This window comes from Prunus avium, chromosome 2 (assembly GCF_965620075.1).
Source record: "Prunus avium chromosome 2, drPruAviu1.hap1.1, whole genome shotgun sequence".
In the NCBI taxonomy this organism is placed as follows: Eukaryota; Viridiplantae; Streptophyta; class Magnoliopsida; order Rosales; family Rosaceae; genus Prunus; species Prunus avium.
In genome coordinates this window covers 35,308,374-35,329,868 of record NC_142285.1, presented here as the reverse complement: position 1 = coordinate 35,329,868, position 21,495 = coordinate 35,308,374, and the positions used below count along the sequence as shown (strand labels likewise).

Below are 21,495 nucleotides of genomic sequence, written 5' to 3'. Positions count from 1 at the left end.
CCACTTGTGTGGTTGGGTTTTGTTCTTGACTGAATGTGGTCCAAGGGCTTGCTTTTGGTAAACATCTACAAACATCCCATTTTTGTTATCCAACATGGGCAATGATTAGGCCTCAAAGGGTTACAGTAACATGGGACTTCTTCTTTTTATTCCTTGTTTTTGTAAATTGTACCTTCCAAGTTTATTTCACACTTTTTTGGGTGTTTCCATGTTACAGAGATTGGATTTGCCTGTGATTTTGAGGCTAGTAGTTTGAACTTGGCCTCCTATGACATATTGACAGATCATATTGAAATCTGTAGCAAGAAAGAATAGTCTACGATGAACAATATTACATGAGAGTTTATGATCATATGAAATTTACAGAAAGAGATTTACAGGGAAGGATCGTCTCGTATGAACAATGGCATGCAGTAGTCCACTTATGAACAATATTACTTGAAGGTTTCAGTGAAAGTTTATGATCACATTGAAATTTAAAGCAAGAATTGTCTATATGAACAACTTGTGCATAATGCCGTGCGGCGTGCCCCTTCATCGATCTTCATTTTTTCTTTATCTTTAGAACTATCATTACTTCTCACTCCTACTAATGCATCAAGCTATATTTTCTACCTCATGCACAAAATGTGACATTCCGATCCTGAGATTGCCGACACGAGTAGTAGAGTTCTTGGTGTTGATCTGAAGCATCTCCTCTTCACTAAGTTTTCTAAAATAATCGACTAGCGCAATCTTCGACTATCCTGTGGCTGAGTCCCTGTCAAAAACATATTTAGAGTTATGCTAAGAACTCTTCACATTATTAATGATGTGTCTAGATATAGAAACCCTTCGTAGTTACATTGTGTTACATGAAAGGTGAAAATTATTACAAACTAAACACCAATATGTGTGCCTCCAGGCATGCACTCAGTGAAAATCTACCAGAGTTTCAGACATTTGAGTTTTGTTAGGTTTGAGAGCTGACTCATGGAAAAGCACTGCATATTGGCTCCATTGCTGAAGGGAGGCCCCATTGAAAGTAAGGCCCAATGTGGCCTGAGCAGGTCTAATATGAATCTCTCCTTGTTTTTTTGGAGTCTAAGGGTAACATGAATCTGTCTATAAAAGAAATCTAAAGGTTAGATTGTTAAGGAACAGAAAGAACCTACCTGTTGTGATCAAACTAATCTGACTCTTCAGGCAGAAATATTGCGCTCAGAAACTCTTGAAAGCGAGAAGAATAGGCTTTGGGATTCACAGTCTTGATGGATTTTGAGTCATATTTTATTGCCTTGCAAGCATGCTCAATGCGCTTTTTCATATTGTAATTCTGACAAAAATCTACTATTCCAAAGATTAAAAGAACCTTGAAGCATTCCTGTGCACTGGTGCACGACCTATATGATTTACTTTCCATTGCATTCCTGAATGCCCGGACAGCACGTGCTGGCAGTCTATCCCCAAATTTAAACCCAGGCCTGCAGCGGAAGAATAATGAGCTATGGATCGTCAGTTTTATGTTGAACATCTATCTATGAATTTGTAATTACAGGTTTTTCATAATCCTTATTAAAGGTATAATAATTTGATTTTTTTTCCTCTATGAAACTGTTTTGTACCGACTACCAACGAAACCATCCAAAATGAAGAAAATGAAGCTGTGACAAGTAAACAACGGATCAGCAGCTGAGTTGGCAAAAAATATGGTTGGAAGTTTGTTAGGTCGTTTTGTTAGTTAGAAATGTTACCTAAGTTGTAAAGCCACTTTGTTGTATCATTAGAACAGGGGTTATACTAACAGATTTATTGAAGAAATAGTAAGATCATTGTGGCTCTGCTAGAGAGAGAAGTCCAGTCATCCCTGTTCCATTTCATTTCTATCATTTTTTCATTTACATTCCAACTACAGTCAGGGCTTAAGCCTTGACAAATTAGTATCAGAGAAGTAAAGCTGTTCGTCCTCGATGCCAAAGAAAGCAATGGCAAATTACTGCAGATTTTCACGAATGTAGACAGGAATTGAAATGGGAAGAATCGTGGGCCTTCTGCCATTGCTTTATTTGGCATCCAGGACGAACCGCTCTGATACTAATTTGACAAGGCTTAACTCTGACAATAGTTGGAATATAAATGAAAGAAAGAAAGAAATGAAATGGAATTGTGAATGACTGGAATTATTGTCAAATATAGTGTAATTGAGAGAGTAAAGAGTGAGGAATAATAGATGTTTTGCAGAGAATTCTCCCTTATCTCTTTGTATTGCTATCATGGAGATATTTATACACAATGTAGAAAGGGTAACTATTAGTTACAAACAAGTATACAAAACCATGGAGCATTTCCAGGATTTGTGTCTCCCTAAAACATGGAAAATGTAAACATACCTAACTAAGACTTGCCTAACTATGACTTGCCTAATTATGACTTGCCTAACTTACTTGCCTAACTTACTTGCCTAACTCTTATGACTTGACTAACACTCCCCCTCAAGTTGGTGCAAAGATATCACGCATGCCCAACTTGTCAAGTGAGGCATAGAAAACTTTACTTGATACGGCCTTTGTCAGAATGTCGGCAAGTTGGTTTTCCGAGTTTACAAACGGAAACTTAATTATACCACTTTCAAGCTTTTCTTTGATGAAGTGTCGGTCGACTTCCACATGTTTGGTACGGTCGTGTTGTACTGGGTTATGTGCTATCTCGATAGCAGCTTTATTGTCACAGTACAAGTTTGTAGCTTTTAAGGGTTTAACTCCAAGATCCTTCAGTAATCTCCGTAACCAGAGCAATTCACACACTCCTTGAGCCATTCCCCTGAATTCTGCTTCAGCACTTGATCTAGCCACAACTTTTTGTTTCTTACTTCTCCAAGTGACTAAGTTGCCACCCACAAATGTAAAGTATCCAGATGTAGACCGTCTATCTGTGATGGATCCTGCCCAATCAGCATCTGTGTATCCTTCCGGGTACATATGTGTATGTTTGGAGAACATTAATCCTTTTGCAGGGGCAGCCTTCAAGTACCTCAGAATCCGAGTTACTCCATTCATGTGTGTCTCACTCGGTTGATGCATAAACTGACTCACCATACTTACAGCATAAGCTATGTCGGGGCGTGTGTGTGACAGATAGATCAGTCGCCCAACTAACCTTTGATACCTTTCTTTGTCAGTGGGTACTTGATCTGGATACATCCCTAACTTGTGGTTCTGCTCAATAGGTGTGTCAGCTGGCTTGCAATCAAGCATTCCAGTTTCTGTTAGCAAATCTAACACATATTTTCGTTGGGATAGAAATATGCCATGTTTTGATCTAGCAACTTCTATGCCAAGGAAATATTGTAACTCACCCAAGTCCTTCATCTCAAATTCACTAGCAAGGAGCTTCTGCAGATTCTTCATTTCTTCATTGTTATTACCGGTAACCACCATATCATCAACATAGATGATGAGGGCCGTCAGTTTGTTACCACGACGCTTTAAGAATAAAGTGTGATCCGAGTGACTCTGAGAGTATCCAAAACGCTTCATGGAATCAGTGAATCTTCCAAACCAAGCTCGTGGCGACTGCTTGAGCCCATATAGTGATTTTTTCAGCTTGCAAACGGTGTTGGGACCGAATGTCGTAGAGATCCCTGGTGGTGGTTCCATATACACTTCTTCTTGCAAGTCCCCGTGAAGGAACGCATTCTTTACATCATACTGCAGTAGTGGCCAATCAAGATTTGCAGCCAATGACATTAGAACACGAACAGTGTTGATCTTGGCAACAGGTGCAAATGTCTCATGGTAGTCAATTCCATATGTTTGTGTATACCCTTTGGCTACTAATCGAGCTTTGTATCTGTCTATGGATCCATCAGCTTTGTATTTAACAGTGTATATCCACCGACATCCAACTGGTTTCATCCCTTGTGGTAACTGAACCATCTCCCATGTAGAATTCTTTTCCAGAGCTTCCATTTCAATTGCCATTGCTTCAGCCCATCTGGAATCTGTTATAGCATCCTGCCACTTATTTGGAACACATACAGTAGATAATTGATTGACAAATGATGCATATGACTTTGACAATCTATGAGTTGAAACATGGTTATTAATGGGATATTTAGACTTGGCAGCAAGGTCAGGACAATATTGAGGTTTGGGTTTTCCTCTAGTGGTCCTAGGTGGGAGAGTGTATGGTATAGGATTAGGTGGTTCGGGAATTACCTCGAGTGTTTCTTCATCACGAGACGATTGGTCCGATGGTTGAGAAGAAGGGGTTGTATTTTGTAGTTGATCACAGCAAACATTTGGATTGTCATCTCCGGGATCTTCACCAAATAAGAACGATAATGTTTCTGTACCTTCATTGCTGTCCAGATATCCAGTTTCAAGTCTCGGCGACCGGTCGCTGGCTTCTGGGCGACCGGTCGTTTCTGAATCTGTACAAAAGCGACCGGTCTTTTCTGGAAGGCGACCGGTCGTTTCCGGCATTTTTGACTCTGTGAAAAAGCGACCGGTCGTTTCTGGAAGGCGACCGGTCGTTTCCGGCATTTTTGACTCTGTGAAAAAGCGACCGGTCGTTTCTGGGAGGCGACCGGTCGTTTCAGGACGATTTTCAGTGTTGTTGGAGCACGACGACCGGTCGCTGAGGTTCGGGCGACCGGTCGCTTTTGAACAGACTTGATTTTCTTCTTGAGCCTTGTTTTCCTTCTCTTCATTCCTCCTCTCCCCCTGAAGAGAAGGGGGCGTAACAGTTTTAAAGTATGATAAATCTTCATGGAATGTGGCATCCATAGTGACAAAGAGCTTGCGAGTAGGAGGATGGTAACACTTGTATCCTTTTTGATTTGATCCATACCCAACGAACGCACAACGAATGGCACAAGGGTCCAGTTTACTTCTTTGATGAGATGGAACATGAGCATATACAACACAACCAAATATGCGAGGAGGCAACTTGAGGACTGTAGGAAGAGAGACGTGACGAGCCAAGGTGTTCAGTGGAGTTTCAAACTTCAAAACACTACTAGGCACTCGATTAATGACATAGACTGCAGAAAGGAGGGCATGTCCCCATAAGTAGTGAGGGACCGATTGATCCAGCATGTATGCACGAGCAACCTCAAGTAATTGTCGATTCTTTCGCTCTGCGACACCATTTTGTTGTGGAGTAAAAGGTGTGGAGGTTTGATGAATGATGCCGTGGTCTCGAAAAAATTGTTCCAAGACCTTGTTCACATATTCCCCACCATTATCAGACCGGAATACTTTGATGGAGGCTTGGAATTGTGTGGTAATCATAGCATGAAATTCACGGATTGCAGCGGAAACATCACTTTTATGAGCAAGTAAGTATACCCAAGTCATGCGAGTGCAATCGTCAATAAATGTAACAAACCATCTTTTGCCATTGGAAGAGACTTTAGCAGGACCCCAAACATCAGAGTGAACCAAATCAAAAGGAAATTCTGTCTTATTATCACTTAAGGGAAAAACAGTTCGATGGCTTTTGGCCAATACACAGGTTTCACACTGAAACTGGTGATTATCTAAGCCACGAAACAAAGACGGAAACAAACGTTGAAGATAGCCAAATGATGGATGCCCTAGACGACGATGCCAGAGCCAAATCTGGTGTTGATTTCGAGCTTGTGAGCTGGAACTATGAGTATGAGCTGCCCTTGGTGGTGGAGATACCGTCAAGGAATACAACCCCCCTCTTCGTTTACCATGCCCAATCGTCGCGTGAGTCGTGAGGTCCTGAAAAATACAATGGGAAGGATAGAATGTGGCATAACAATTATGTGAGTCAAGTAATTTTCCAACAGACAGCAAATTGCAATTGATGGAGGGAACAAGTAGTGTATGAGATAAAGATAAGGAAGGGGAAAGTGATATAGTTCCTTCACCAGCAACATTAGAAGGAACTCCATTGGCACTAGTAATGTATGGATGACAAGACTTAGAAGATAATGTGGAAAACATAGTAGAGTCAAAAGTCATATGATCAGTGGCACCTGTATCAATTATCCATGTAGTGGGTCGTGTACCTGATTCGGAGTCAGAAAGTAGAGTGGAAGATGGAGAAGCATCGGTAGTTATAACACATGCTGCCTTGGGAGTTTTGTTGCGGGACTTGAGAGCATCCCACCACTCAGGATAACCATGAAGCTTAAAGCACTTCTCAACAAGATGATTACCACCACAATGAGTGCACTTCTGAGTTCCCTTTGCATCGTCAGTTTTGGGACCCCGGGGGGGAAATCCGGAGGACGTACGGTGTGGTGGTCGATAGGGCTTGACGGCCATTGCACTTCCCCCGCCAAGCATGGAGGATTGTCGGTTATCTTCTTCTACCACAAGTGCATAAGCTTCAATGACTGCTGGAAGCGGGTTCATAGCAAGAATCCGACTACGAACGGAATCAAAGTTGGGATCGAGTCCTCCCAAAAAATCGTACACACGTTCAACTTCAAGTGCTTGTTGATGAAGAGCCACATCATCGGGATTGGTATGTTTGCAGGGACGGAGGCTGTCAATTTCCTGCCATATGATGTGTAACTTTTCATAGAAGACATTTACAGGCTCACCATTTTGAGAGGTGGTGACGGACTGGCGACGGAGTTGGTACAACTTGGAGCTATTCTGAGTAACAGTGTAAGTCTTCCGAGATGCATCCCACACCGCATAAGCCGTTGAGCAATGGTCAAATAAGGCACGTACATTTTTGGTCATGGAATTGAGGAGCCATGACTGCACCAAACAGTTGTCTTCATCCCAAGTTTCATAGCTAGGATCATCAATGGCAGGTGCAATTTTTTTACCATTAATGAAACCAGCCATACGACGAGCAGTGATGGCCAAGCGAACACTACGAGACCATGCAGGATAGTTGGACCCATCCAACTTATCAGGAGTAATTTGAGAGTAATCATGAGAGGACCGGAGTGGTGGAGTTGTGGAGTCGCTTTTGGTGGAGTCGATCTTAGAGGAGTCGGCAGTGGAGTTGGTGGTGTCTTCCATGAGGTAAATAGGTGAAGAGATTGATGCTGGGAAGAGGAAAAGTTGGTGCTGGAAAATTGGTACAGGAAAGAGGTAAAGAGATGCAGCGGAAGATAGCTTAGAACTTCAGCAAACAAGAGCACAATTTTCAGCAAGGTGTAGAGGCAAGGCAAGGGTAGAGGTAGGAGCAATACAGCAGCAAAGTATGAGCAAGGGTAAGTAGAGATTAGGCAAGGATAAGGTTATGCAGAGGCAACCAAAATCGATTGCTCTGATACCATGTCAAATATAGTGTAATTGAGAGAGTAAAGAGTGAGGAATAATAGATGTTTTGCAGAGAATTCTCCCTTATCTCTTTGTATTGCTATCATGGAGATATTTATACACAATGTAGAAAGGGTAACTATTAGTTACAAACAAGTATACAAAACCATGGAGCATTTCCAGGATTTGTGTCTCCCTAAAACATGGAAAATGTAAACATACCTAACTAAGACTTGCCTAACTATGACTTGCCTAATTATGACTTGCCTAACTTACTTGCCTAACTTACTTGCCTAACTCTTATGACTTGACTAACAATTATCTCTGCAGCAGAGCCTCAATGGTCATATTACTTCTTCAGTGAGTTAGTTGTTGCAACCCCGGTCTATTTATACAGTTCAGTATATTTACAATTGACATAACAGTAATGAAAAACAAAGCTTAGCAAACTTCCAACTTGTGTTTTTGCCAATTCTTTCATTTTAGCACAATTCTATGTCAACTTGAAGTGGGTACTCATTTTGGCCCTATATTTACACCAAACAGATTGATTATGCGGCAATACAATATACCTGTCAAGTAGATCGCAGATATCGGCAAGAGTTAACTCTGAGCTTTCATTTTGTTCTGAAGTATCATCTGTTTTCTTTTTGGCACTAGAACTTCTGGAAGCGTTTTCATCAATTGAACCTGACAAAGGGGAGATAGATTTTTTACACTTACTGCTAGCATAATTTCAAAGACCGATGACAGATGAGTGGAGAAGTGTAGCAGTAAGACATCATCTTTGCAAATAATTCTTCACTAAATGTGCAAGTTTTAAGTACAAAAAAAAAATAGAGAGAGAGAGAGAGAGAGAGAGAGAGAGAGAGAGAGAGAGAGAGAGAGAGAGTGAGAGTGTGTGTGTGTGTGTGTGTGTGTGTGTGAGTGAGTGAGTGAGAGAGAGAATGAAAAGATACTATAAAATATGCAGATTAGCAAAGAAAGCCACAGTATGTCTGGGGGGCAACATCACAAGGAAGCAAGGAAAAGAGATCACAAACACATGTACACAACAATACAATCAGAAAAGGTAAGAATTGAGAATCAGGACAAACACACATCTTGAACTCCTGAATGGATCCTACAAAATAGGTATAAAAATTCAAGTAAATGAAAATTTTGACAACTGAACATACCTTAAACAAATTGTAAGATATAAATACCTGCTTCATTAGGGGTGCACTAATGATCAATCTTATGTAGCATATATTTGAAAGAGTTGAATCAACAAGAAGAATCAATCATATGTTCAACTGATGAAAGAATATGCATTTCTAACACAATATTAGAACAACGACAAGAACATGAAAACAAAAATACCATCACACTTCTTTTAAATTTTGTACTAGTTTTTCAGTGTATGGTCACTGTACTCTCATATTTTAGAATTTCCTTATCTGCATATATTTGCATGATACAAAATATCTATGCATCTTATGAAACTTAAACCCTCACTAAGTCAGAGAGGACTACTAATGTGAAGAATCACCTTCATGTGAAGCTTCTATGTGTATACCAAGCAAAAAACTATAATCCATGATGCCCTCAGCTTCCAAAAACTCGCAGTCATACTTGACTTGTCTATAGAAACAAAAACAACAAATAAAAGACGTTAATAAGGAAAAGAAAAAGGGATTCATATGTCAGGAAGCAAAAGGGTTTATGCATGCTTTTTATCTAAATTTTGTATTCTGAGATAAGTCATTTTTTTTAGGAACGTGATAAGTTTTGTTTTTATTATTATTATTCAAGGCCAAAGGCCAAAGACTTTATTCATCAATAGAATGCAGAGAACACAAATCATCCTGAAGATAAGAGTGAAGCCAGCTAGGCCCCTCTTCCATCCAGTTACATGTCTCATTACAAGATAAAGCAAATTTGGCTAATTGGCTAGGCCCCTCTGTATAAGATACCACCGGCTAAATCCATTAAGCTCATAATGTCTAACTAGGACTAGGTAATTACTTAGAAACAGTACTGTACAATGGAATGCATTTCCAATTTAATAGTTTGTGAATGCACTCTTCAAACTAATGTTAATCTCCTTTTACATCCATAGAAATTATCTTGGCTAGATAACAATGTCATTTTTGGTCTACCTGTCAAATAACAATGGCAATATTATGGACTCAAATTTTTATTTTTATTTTTGGAAATGAGATACAAATCAGATAATTTGTGGAGCAGCTGCAGCGCAAAATAGAGAAGTAAAGTTTCTTGATTCAGAAGATCTCTAGACATCCAATAGGTAAAAGAAGTGAAAACAATATTATTTTTTTCGTGTACCTCTGAAAGGTTACGATGGCAACATGGCCTGAACAATTAAAAACAACAAAAACAAACAGGCAATTACTGAAACAGATGCAGTACATAACAGAAAAGAAAGTTTGCTCATTCAAAACTTCTTCCAAACTTCTATTTTAAGTAATGAATTAACCAAAAAATAAAACAAATAATCAAAGAGGCTATCCAACTCAAAGTATAGATTATTCATTAACATCCAAAAAGTTCAAACTAGACTCAAGTTTTATGCATAAAAGTTTTCTTATACGTCGATTTGCTGAGAAATGACAAATAAACCAAGGGACTTACGCTAAGAGCCGAGCTCGGACTAATGGATCCAGGTAAAAGCAAAAATCAAAATCCAGATCCTTAAGTATGGCTCTATCCTCAACGATTGTTTTACTGCAGGCTCGGCCTATTGAAGAGCCTTTGAGATCATAACACTTATCTATGCAAATTTCTGATGGCATCATGTTTCCCCAAACAGCACAGTAAACCTGCTCATTAAAAAGCAACAATTGATTACAAGAAACTTGAATACAATAAAGGATCAATTTTGTTCAAGTAGGTTGGAATTTTCATGGTATAGCTCTTTTGAACACCCTCAATCTAGTGGGACTACCTGACATGGTGAAGGTAAATCTACCTGACATGGTACCTCCAGCCTTCTAGGCTACTCACATGCTATAAAGTTCTCAATTGGGGTTAACAATGCTAAGGTGAAGACCAACATAAGTAATTAATCACATGCATTTTTCCATATATAGTAAATGGTTATATAATATGCTAACTATACCAATCAAATTATATTTCATAAAATTTGAATTAAAAAAACTTCATTTCTGAACTACTGAGAAGATCATACCTTAATCCCTCCCGCTGGCCTGACAACATGAAGTCCATACAGTTTTATTAATAGTGAGGCCCGATACTTCTTAACATGGCAGTAGTAGTTTGGAAGCATCTCTAAGTATACCTATGTGAAAAGGTAAAGATAGTAAAATTCTTAGACTGCTAATAAAGATATAAAAGCAAAGGAAATTTCGCAATTCATAAATAAATTAATCTTTTGAAACACAAAAATGTGGACATAGTATGACTTAAGTCTGCGCTTTCTGATCGAACAACAAGAAAAACAATGAGAGAGAGGAAAATATATGGGGAGAGAATCCTTTCAGAAACAAGTAATAGCTACTAGTTTAACTCTTGTTCAAGTATTATTATTTTTAAATCAAAGAATTAACAAGTTCTCAACTTGCAGTATTCATATTAATACAAAAGGCAAAAAAAATTCCATGAAATGTGTATATGATTAATTGTTCGTTTAGTAAATTTCCATTCATTAATGGCCAAATGTCACTAGAAGTTTAGTTGGTTACCTTCAGTTCAGACTTCCGAAGGGTTTTAATCACAAATCGATTGTCATTGGATGATACAATTACCCTGCCATATCTTCCCGGTAAACAAACCTCCTTTAGAGTCCGATGTCCACATATTGACAGCTGATACTGGTCATAATCAATACTATCAAGCTCCAGCATACGTCTGAAAACAATCTATTGGTTACAGCTTTTGCAAAGTCGAAAAAAATTAGCAACAAACACAGGCATATATGAGCATATACTGTATACATATATGTGCACACACACACATATACGAACATGCATTAGAATTACATTAACTGCACATAATCATATCTTAAGGATAGACTTTTGCATGTTTCAATTTCTTTTCAATGTGCATCTCTTCACCTATTTTCATACCCTGTCTGACATAACTATTTTTTCTTGACCACTTTTTTCTCCAATGGGCCAAAATCATGTAAGCAAGTTTTAAGGGTTGAACTGACCAACCTCCAAGGTAGGGTTCAGATATGCACCTTAGTTTTACATTTCAGTATCTTCTATCGCTTTATTATATTAAATAGCATCACTCTTGCATTTTTGTTCTTGGTAAGCAGTGCACTAAATCGCTTGTAATAAAATGAACAGAAAAACTTGATAAATTAAATCTATTTGGACGAATAATTGCATTTGAAAGAAAATTAAAAAGAAACCTGAAAACTGCAGGACTGTAATCTTTCCATTCAAAGTCAGTTGTGATATAAGGAAGTTGTAGAAAGTCCTGTCTAGAATATTTTATGCTGTTAGTTTTAGTAGCTTTGAAGTCAGCTGGTGAAAACTCCTCTTTCAAAAGCTCCATGTGTTTTCCTGCAAAGTATCACATGTTACAAAGATGTAATGAGTGCTGAATATTGTACTTGTCAGCCATACATCACACTTTACTACATTATAGTGTGGCAACCTAATCAATAATTCAGATTCACAGTGTGGCAACATGTTATTCGTTTGCATAAAATGTACTGTTTTAAAGACAAAGTAATGCAACATAAATTTGATATACACATTTCTGCACTACAAAAAGAATTTGAATATGAGAATTAAACATGGCCACAAATCTGAAATGCTTTGGTTAATCTGTTGTAACTTATCTGTGATGTATATCAGAACAATTGACATAAGAGGTTATCATTTCTTTTTTGTGTTGGTCCACAAATACTGAACAACATCCTAGCCTTTCATTCAAAGTGACTTGTTATGCGCTGCAACATACTCATAACTCGTTCTAAAGCTATTCGTATCCGCATTGAGAAAGAGCACCATCTATCACAATGAAGCAGCTATTTTGCACCCTCCTACTTCTTTTTTTATTTTTTATTTTTCGATAACCTCCAACTTCCTTCATCACTTTCTTCAACATATTAATTGCAACGAAAAGAACTACTTTTATTCGAATAATCAAAACTATCATACAAATAATCAAAATTCATTGGAAGAAAAAAAAAAATGTAAACTTGATGCAAAATTGCAGATGGGGGTCTTCCTGTATCAGACATCATCAAACCAAAAGCTACAAAACCTACCAATCAAAAGAGAAAAATCCTAGAAACATGAGCTGACACATACATAACCAAAAACAAATTTCAGAAGATAAAAGAAAACCCTTCAGCAGGAACATTGAGTATGCAAAGATTTACCTTTGTCAGAAGAAATCCCTTTTTGGAATTCCAAGAATTTCCGAGGCAAATGAGAGAACAAGGGGGTTTGGTTTTTCATCGAACTTTTTGGCTTCTGCTGCATCATCATCATCAGTTCTAAAATTTCAGCTTTAGTAGTTGTTGTCATGGTTATGACAGAGAGGCGGAGAGGATTGCCCACCGGACTGTTTACTGAACCAAAAACCATTGCCCTTTTACGCGCGCGAGGATCATCTTAACCGAAATGCCGTTTCTGAAATATTAATGCCAGCAAAATTACGCGTCTGGTAACGACGTACCCCTTAACGGTCCTTTTTTTATTATTAATTTGACCATTTTGCCCTTGATTTTGATATGTTGAAAATGCTTATTGGATGTCTATCTTGGTCAAATCCTATGCAATATGTCCTAAGTTTCCAACTCAATACAAGTTAGAAGGTTTGATTGCTATGTTAATCCAATTGGTTAGTTCTTTTACAAAATTGTTAGGAATCTAATTTTAGTGGTAAAACATTTATCTTCCTATAATTACGGTAAAAGTTCGATTCTTATCTTCCCACTTTTCTAAATGTAGGGAAAAAAATAGTTACAAACATACTACAAGTATTGACTAGTAACCCTTCATCTAGAAGATAATTTGTGTTCGAATTGTATGCTTAAATTGCCAAAAGGCTTCCCTCGTACTGTCGAGGTTTTTTTTTTAAAAAAAAAACTGTCAAAAGGCTAGCCAATGAATTGCCAACCCTTTTTACTTTAAAAAAAATTCAGTTATATATATGTTCTTAAAATATTACCCTACTTGTAATGTGTTTTTATTATAATTCATAGAGAATTCTTGTCATCCCATGAATGGACCATTGGACATATTTTACAAAAAGAGATGATGGGTGCCACCCTATTGGCTTATTGATTGTAATGATCTCATTGGGTGTTTTTGATCCTAATGTTTTGAACTTGTCCTCTCTTCTATTTGAACAAATATCATTATCATACAGTGAATTATATACATTGTGAAATTAAATTTCAATGGGTGATTAAAATAGAAACATACAAAACATACAGCTATGAAGATGGAGATGTCTCTAGAACATAAATTGTTTTTTTAAAAATATATTTATTTAAAAAATATAGGGAGATTCTAGCCACTGAATTCCAAATCTCAAAAATCAGATTCATTGAAAAGCCAAGGGATTTGAATATGATTATTTTGCAGGTTTTTATATTTGGTAGTGGGCACAAGCATTTGGGCCACAAGGCAATGTCCATTTAGACAAAAGCAGCATTAGAATTCATAAAATCACAATCTTCCATCGTCACATCTCCACCAAACAAAATCTACCTCCACTAAACCAAAGTGTTCATCTTCGTCACTTCTCAACCAACCCACGCAAGGCAAAGCTGGCTTAACTGTTAACTCCCACTTTTTAAAGGGCAAAATACCACATTAAATTCTTAATTATTTTACGTGGAAAACACATGGTTTTGCGGAAAGATATGATGCTTGAAAGCTTGGTTATTGACTCATTGCCAAAAAATGATCAATTACCTCTTGCTAGGAAAACATCTCCAAAACCATGGCCCCTAGAAATCAAAGTGCCCCTAATGGTTTTATGAATTTTGCGAGTATCAGTCGTCCACCACGCTAGGAGGTGAAATCATGTATCAATAATCAAGATTATCTCACGCATAGGTAGGCGACTAACCGTACCTCGTGGTTATATATGTGTAAAAGAGTCGCATAGAGATGCAAGAGTTAAAATCTAAAGAGCATGATAAGGAGTTTGTCAGATTTTTGTGGTAAAACCAAGTTCCTTACAGGTCATGATTGTAGCAGAAAGAAATGCAAGCACATAGATTTAATGTGAATAGGAGTACACGTCAGGAACTCATGATTGTATTTACCAGAGTGGCCTTTCCAATGCAAAGAATAATATACCCATGACCATGAATAATGAGCAGCTTATCTGCAGGTACATTATACGACTTTCAAAACACAGATGTTGTAACTCAAACTAGTGGGAAAACAAAACAAAGGTGAAACACAGGGATTTCAGGCAAAACAATTTGCACCACCACATCATATCAATCCACAAGGAAACATATCAGGGAGAAATTTCAAGCCTCGGTTCAAAACAAAAACCAGTAAAGAGCTGAAGTGGAAACCTCTTTGTTACCGGGCACTTCTGTGACCATCTCCAATGTCTCTGGCTCATGTCAAAGACAAGAAGAGATGGAGCTCCATAGCTCTGGATGTATATAAGATCATCTGTGCCGCTGCTGGCGAAAACATCATCAAACTCCCCAAATCCTTGGAAAAACTTATGCGGCATTCTCGCAATCTCTTGCCACGCCTTCCCATTGAGAACCCAGATACCAATCCCCTTAATTATGTCAGGCCGATCCTGTTTACCAATCCCTCCCACCATAACCAGCTTCTCCTTCAAGTTCATCAGACGGCCACATGTAAGAGGGCAAGGTACAGGAATAAAACTCCTTATCAACAACCCATCAGGAGAACAAGAAGAGAGATTATATGTGATTAGACCATGACGATTTTCTGGTGCCCCGCCCCCAGTTGAGTAAATTAAGAAGTACAAAACCCCATCACAGATTACACTCTCATCCCCACCTCTCCATCCTGTCAGAACCTCTGTCAAAGAGGTCACCCACATCATTGTTTCTGAATCATAAATATGAACGGAGACATCCCATTGGAAAAAATTCCCAGTAACTTGCTTAGATCTCACAATTGAGATAGTATAACCATGTGACTTCCTGTTAACAGAAACTGCAAGTGCACTGTAATCAGAAAATCTCAAGCCAGGGGGGTCCTGAAGCTTCATGCGTGTTTTGGTAATAGGGTTGCAGACAAATAACTCAGTTCTACTATCATTGTCCATAAAGCAAACCAAACCACATGATGAAGCAATAAACCAATTAGATGTCTCAATGCAGGGGAGTTCAATGCCATACCACTTTCTAAGGATAGGATCATATGCATAACCAGTTGGTTCATTAGAGCTGGTAAACATAAAATACCAAGGTTTTTGTGATAGCACACGTGAAAAGTTCCATAGAAACCTTTTTGAACTAACAATCTCATACCACCTTTTGCACACACAACGTGCTCTGAAAATGCTTGCAACTGGTAGATAGGCTAATATCCGTTCCAACAGGTCATCAGGAAGAATCAAATCCACCGAAACTGCATTAGCTTCTTTATTCCCTTCGTCACTGAGCTCTGAGAAAGAATCAAACTCCCCAACCTCTCTTGCCATGTCATCAAGGGAATGGCTAAACCATGATGTTTCTCCCTCCATGATCAAGAAGATTAAACAGAAAAACCTGTATACACAAATTTAATGCGCAAAATCTTATCAATATAATATACCACATGAAATTATGTTAAAGGAGATTAGAGCCTCTTGCCAGTACATGAGTTACGGATAGTGAGACTAGCATCACCTGACAATGTATGAAATATGAAACCTGTGGTCTAAACCAATACAAGTCAGAGCCTGAGATCACATCAAAATTGATGAATCGGGATGGCATATCAATTCCAGATGTTAGGTGTAGTAAGTCCTAATTAGGATTGACGGATTAAAGACATCATAATCAGCAAACAGTACTGCTTTCTATCTGTCTGTAATAATTTAAAAGTTATATAATTACAGAAGAGAAATGAAACATGCTTCGGACTAATCAAAAGGCTACAAATAAGCAGAAATCAACATGTAGATCTCAGATTTAAGCCACAACCCCGTCAATGAATAGTTACAAGCCAAAAGGAGAAAACAAAAACACAAACAAAATCTATCCACCTTCCAAGATATTATTCCTTATTCCCATGGCAGAGATTTATATCCGGGATTGCCAGACCGATATCCATGTGGGAAACCTTCAAGCACGACATAAAAAAAAATGCAGCCAGAAATGATAAAAAAAAACTTCAAAGTTCAGACAGTCTAGGTGATTGAATACTGGAGATTCAATTATGAAAATCCCGCACCTCCAACTTACAGATATGATATATGTAGCGCAACAAAATCTTGTAAATGTCAGAAATTTCATTTCGTACCAAAATGAAAAAATTACACAACTAAGCAAAGGCATAGGAGATTGCGCCAAATGATGCAAACCCAGAAGGAAAATGGTATCAAATTAAAATGCATACCCAGAAGGTGAAGGTATCAGAAAAAAGAATACTTCTCTCAGCATCAAATGGCCAAGACTAATTCCAAAACTTTACTGCCCACATCCAACTACATTTGGAACAAAAAAGCCATGAAACAAACAACACCAAAATGATTATGGAAAAAATGAACTTCTGTTTAACCAGACTTCTTACATCAATGAAACTTCTGTTTTTTTACAGACAAAATAGCTTTTCGTATAAAAAAAAAAACATCATTGTATTGCAATCAAACCCTAAGAGAGATTTGTGATTGAAAAAAAAAAAGTTAGATGAAGAGCGATTAGTCCATAGATACCAATCAATCAAACATCAAAACCCCACAAACTAGAAAGCGATACATCAACAAACCAAACTTACACCTAACATTGGTGACACAAACAGATCAGTGAAAGCATAAAAACCAAGTTTTTTCACAAAAGCAAAAGCAGAAAATTTATTTCCGAAAACGAAATCCATCAAGCACACACCTTTAATTTGAAGCCTCTTCCACTGTCACTGACCAAATGGGTTTGCTTAGATTTGTTCGGGGACTCAATATTGACACCAGTTAAGAAATAAATGAGCCAAAGAATTGATCTTTCACCGACCGAACCTCCTTAAACAAAGCACCAGCTAAAACGGGAAGGGCTCTGCCCAAAAGAAGAAGATTTCCTTCAAATGGTAGACAACCATGAAATGGGCTACTCTAGATTTGGCCGGCAACCATGCCTCAGCTCAGCAAACCCAATTAGAAAGAGAGAGATTTTATAGAGAGAAGTGACTTCCGTTTCTTTTTCGATGTAACAAAAACGACAGGCAGGTAGTGAAGTGCGAAGGCGTTTTTTCTATAGGGTCTGCGTCTCTCTGTTTGTGTGTGTGTGTGTGTGTGAGAGAGAGAGAGAGAGAGAGAGAGAGAGAGAGAGGCGCGTGAGAGACTTTGAGTTTTGTTTTTGTGCACACAACATAGAGTGAGCTCGAGAGATGGGTTCTGTGGTTTTATTCAAGCATTTTATGGATTTTTAATGAGAGGAGAAGAAGAAGGTGACTTTTGGCCACGACACAACACAACCAAAAAAGAAAAAGTATAATGCTGTCTTACTCATCACCCCTTAATTTTTACTTTTTTGCTGCTTCTTTTTTCCTTCTTGTTTCTATCTTTTATTTCATATTGGCCCCAAAAAAATTCTTTTATTTCATAATTTCTTATTGCAATTTGCACCCTTATTTTCCCCACTCACTTTTTTTTTTTGGGACTCCATCTTTTCTTTTTTCTTTTTTACTTTGATTGCAATTTTTATTTTTTGTGAAATTGGCATATGCTTTTCCAACCATAACAAGGCTGTCCATACCAAACCACATGGGCAGCCTTCTTTTCTTCCTTCCATTTTCTTTGAAACAGAATAAGGAGGCGATGTGGTAAGAGCCTTTTTTGTGGGTTAGAGGCACATTGGCCCTTCTTTACCTAACTCAAATCTCATGTTTCATGCTTCCATAACTCGCATTTGAACAACTTCGCTCTTGTAAGCATATGAGTTGTAATCATAAATTAAGAATGATTATTATGCTCTATAATTTTGGTTGTCAACTTGGGGTGGGCTATGACCTTGGTGTGAGGGGAGGTTAGGGATAGGGTAGGCAGGTTCTTAGATGCTTTTCCCATTTTTTCCTAATTTTGGGTAATGCTGCCCCTATTCCGATAGGTGGTACAATAATGCGATATCCCTAACATTACTACAGGAAAAATAGAAAACTAATAATCCTGTATAGCTAAACGCCTTCAGGTGATGTAAAAAATCCTTTCAAACTCCAAACAGACGTGGCGTGGATACACACGTTTACTCTGTTAAACATTGTACCTCAAATCTTGAAAATCTCAAGGGCCAGCTTGATTGTTTTTTTTAAAACAGCTTTTCAACAAAAAAGTCAGAATCTGGCTTCCGTCTAAACAAGAGGAGGAAATTATTTGCCATAATAGAGGTATCAGCAGTGCAATAATTCATTATTCATGCATGCTAAACAATCATCTAATAAAAATTTAATATAGTTAAGCTCCCAAGCTGTCCATATTCTATAAAGCAAGATGTTTTAAAACTTGCTTAGTGGCTTTGGGTTTCCCCACGAAATAAATATAATCAAGATTTAGGTCAAAAACAGAAAGCACGCAACAAATTAATTGAGGCAAAGATTAGGAAGCCCAATTAGATTTGCCCATTGCAGAAGGGGAATTGACAATATGATGTTAAACATATAATTAAAAGCAGACCATAAATATTTATTATAGTTTCTAGCAAGTGATGACATCTTTTTTATAGACAAAAACGATAGATTTCATTTATAATTTAAGCACAAAGACCATCAATCACAAGAGCCAGTATAAATATAGATAATCACACAAGGTTATTACAAATACGGAAGCTCATTAACCTCTCCAAATATGAAGAACTCCACCAATAACATTAGGTGCACAAATATACCTCCATACATAACCATAAAAAACTAAAGAAATTCCGACATAAAAGTCATAAAAGTCTGTCGTGAAATCCAAGAAATTTGGTAATCACAGCTTAGGCATTAAACCCCACCCTACCTTTATTGACAAGGGCAGAAACCGCCGGGCGAAAAAACAAGTAAGATAATAGAACATGCTGTAGGATATAGGATCCCAATGTTCATTATAAACAAAGCATTATAAATATATTATGGAATATTTTTAGTGCAGTTACTGCATAATAATACCAACAAAAATTTGTTCAAATTTATAAATAATGCTTAGTGCGTGGAGCCTCATCAGCTGATGGATCAACTTTTCTTCAGGCCAAAGGAATAAAGGGGTGAATTTAAAAAATAAAATAAAATAAGGGAAATAAATGGCTGAATGGGTAAACCAAGGGTCAAAGGTCTGGACTTGTATCACAGAGTTCTTTTTGTAGCAATTAAGGGAAATGGAACAAATTGTAGTGGCTGCACCACTATGTAGCAACCTCTTTCTGGTAAAATAAAATCACTTTGTGCACATTAAGTCATGACTCACTTGTAATAGTTTATTGACAAGCTTTACACAACAATATTTATATATATATATATATAATGTATGTCTGTCTTGTCATGTGTGGGTTTTGTCAAGAAATAGCGACCAAATACATTTGAAACTCAGCAAGACCTGAAATGAAAGAGTGATCAAATTAGGTCAGATTAGCCTTTGGAGCATTCATCTAACCATGTTTTTGGGTAATGAGAGGATAATTTCCACGACTCACTCTCTCATCGGGGTACAAGATTTTTCAGGTAAATTCTGAGTAGGAGAGGTCTTAATTATTATATACTTAGCTTTGGCCCTCAGCATAATTGGAACAATGTAGAGTTGACTTAATTAGGCCTGCAGCTTTCCGACTGAGCATGGACTTCAAACACCTAATGCATGATAGAAAAAGGTAACAACGCAAAGGGAGAGATAGTGGAGCAAGTATGCAAGGAAAAGGGACATCACATGGTTGAATGGCCAAAAGGGAATTATTACAAACTTATGGGTCATGCAAGTTTGGTGATAGCAATGAGTGGAGCTTATAGATTTTTGTGGAACCAAAGTACCGCACAAGTGCTTCTAGTCTCGTACAAATATTGTGGGTGGGAAATGCATGTGGAAAATGTGCTTTTGCTTGGCTGTACGTCTAAGCGTTTTTGGACAAATAATAGGTCACTGGTAATCGGCAGTTGCAAGCAGATCCATTAATGGATTCTAGGCATTTGTTTGCTGGGTTTTCATTTCAAAAAGGTTTCAACATCTTCCAAATAGGAGATGATGAGGAACATGGACACTCAAGACCTCTTACTACTTGAGGCAAAAAAGAAGAAAAAATCATTAGTCATAAAAAGTGATTTCTCTTCTCTCCCAAGTTCCCAACCCAAGCAAATGATGGGACAAAGCTCATTTCGTAAAAGGAGACCAAATTCATTCCTCTACCGGCTGGTTCTCCTCGCCGGGGCAGGCTACTCGATCTCCGATATATGGCCGGCGTTTTTTTAAAGCTTTGAGTAATCATGAAATAATAATCAAGAGAGTAAGAGCCCTACCCCTAACTATAGGTACTCTAACATGACTAAATGCATTTGCTTTTTTATGTATGCATGTGGAGAAAGGGACCAATAGCCTTTCTTGTTCTCTGTAATTAGGTACTCTTAATCTTCCTCCTTAAGTTGGATCATGGTTCTTATATCAGTTAATAAACGAATAATTAGGTACTCTGAATCTTCCTCCCTAGGTTAATTTTTTTTCTTTCAGCTCCTTAATTAGATTAAAACATGGAACATGGTAGTCAATTTCGAAAAGAAAAATAAGAAGAAACTATTCACTGTCTGGAAAAATGGATGCATGCATGTACAACCAAGGGATAAGAATGCAGGAAAACCAAAGAGCATGCATGCATGTAGAAAAACCAATAATTAGTTAGCAAAATCAAGATAAACTTGTCGTCGTGGCTATTAAGATCACTACCAAATCCAACATTTTCCCCACTTTGCTCTATGATGACATTTGACTTTTTCTTTCTAAGATTCAAAGTGGCCACCAAATAATTATAACCCTCGTTGTTATTTTTTCAGCCCTTGAGAAATCATAACCGTTGTTAGTTCCAAAACAATCCCTTAAATATCCTGAATAACCAAATCCACTATCCATCTAGCTAGTGTGGATCATTGTAAACCTAAAGACATAAAAGTAA

General features: G+C 37.7%; 2 protein-coding genes across 10 annotated transcripts; both read right to left on the bottom strand.

Annotated features, from left to right (window-relative positions):
* Positions 1-297: 297 nt before the first annotated feature.
* PIPK10 (phosphatidylinositol phosphate kinase 10) lies at positions 298-12,870 on the bottom strand. 4 transcript variants are annotated; one of them, XM_021952350.2, is made up of 9 exons: positions 12,601-12,870; positions 11,620-11,773; positions 10,943-11,108; positions 10,429-10,539; positions 9,873-10,060; positions 8,770-8,861; positions 7,811-7,928; positions 1,155-1,463; positions 298-760 (listed from the first exon to the last, which is right to left on the bottom strand). In XM_021952350.2, the coding sequence occupies exons 1-8, from the start codon at positions 12,806-12,808 to the stop codon at positions 1,169-1,171; spliced, it is 1,332 nt and encodes a 443-aa protein (XP_021808042.1). In that variant the 5' UTR covers positions 12,809-12,870; the 3' UTR covers positions 298-760; positions 1,155-1,168. The 4 variants fall into 4 exon arrangements, with proteins under 4 accessions (XP_021808042.1, XP_088104963.1, XP_088104962.1 ...); XM_088248838.1 differs by lacking the exons at positions 298-760; positions 1,155-1,463 and adding exons at positions 5,548-5,732; positions 6,023-7,098; XM_088248836.1 differs by lacking the exons at positions 298-760; positions 1,155-1,463 and adding an exon at positions 1,492-7,098.
* Positions 12,871-14,478: 1,608 nt separating this feature from the next.
* On the bottom strand, positions 14,479-17,779 carry HWS (Galactose oxidase/kelch repeat superfamily protein). 6 transcript variants are annotated; one of them, XM_088249342.1, is made up of 3 exons: positions 17,266-17,779; positions 16,036-16,185; positions 14,479-15,945 (listed from the first exon to the last, which is right to left on the bottom strand). In XM_088249342.1, coding segments are annotated over exons 2-3 (1,245 nt in total). In that variant the 5' UTR covers positions 16,038-16,185; positions 17,266-17,779; the 3' UTR covers positions 14,479-14,702. The 6 variants fall into 6 exon arrangements, with proteins under 6 accessions (XP_088105468.1, XP_021808016.1, XP_021808017.1 ...); XM_021952324.2 differs by having other exon boundaries at positions 16,036-16,096; XM_021952325.2 differs by having other exon boundaries at positions 16,036-16,089.
* Positions 17,780-21,495: the final 3,716 nt, after the last annotated feature.

What these genes read in the sequence shown, in the direction of transcription:
- HWS (XM_088249340.1), bottom strand. Translation starts at nt 16,821, where the DNA reads ATGCTGAGAGAAGTATTCTTTTTTCTGATACCTTCACCTTCTGG. An exon ending in CTGATACCTTCACCTTCTGG is followed by an intron (nt 15,946 to 16,777) that starts GTATGCATTTTA and finishes TTGTGTATACAG; the next exon opens with GTTTTTCTGTTTAATCTTCT.
- PIPK10 (XM_088248836.1), bottom strand. Translation starts at nt 12,808, where the DNA reads ATGGTTTTTGGTTCAGTAAACAGTCCGGTGGGCAATCCTCTCCGCCTC. An exon ending in GTCCGAGCTCGGCTCTTAGC is followed by an intron (nt 8,862 to 9,872) that starts GTAAGTCCCTTG and finishes TTGTTTCTATAG; the next exon opens with ACAAGTCAAGTATGACTGCG. An exon ending in CATAGAAGCTTCACATGAAG is followed by an intron (nt 7,929 to 8,769) that starts GTGATTCTTCAC and finishes CCCCTTTGTCAG; the next exon opens with GTTCAATTGATGAAAACGCT.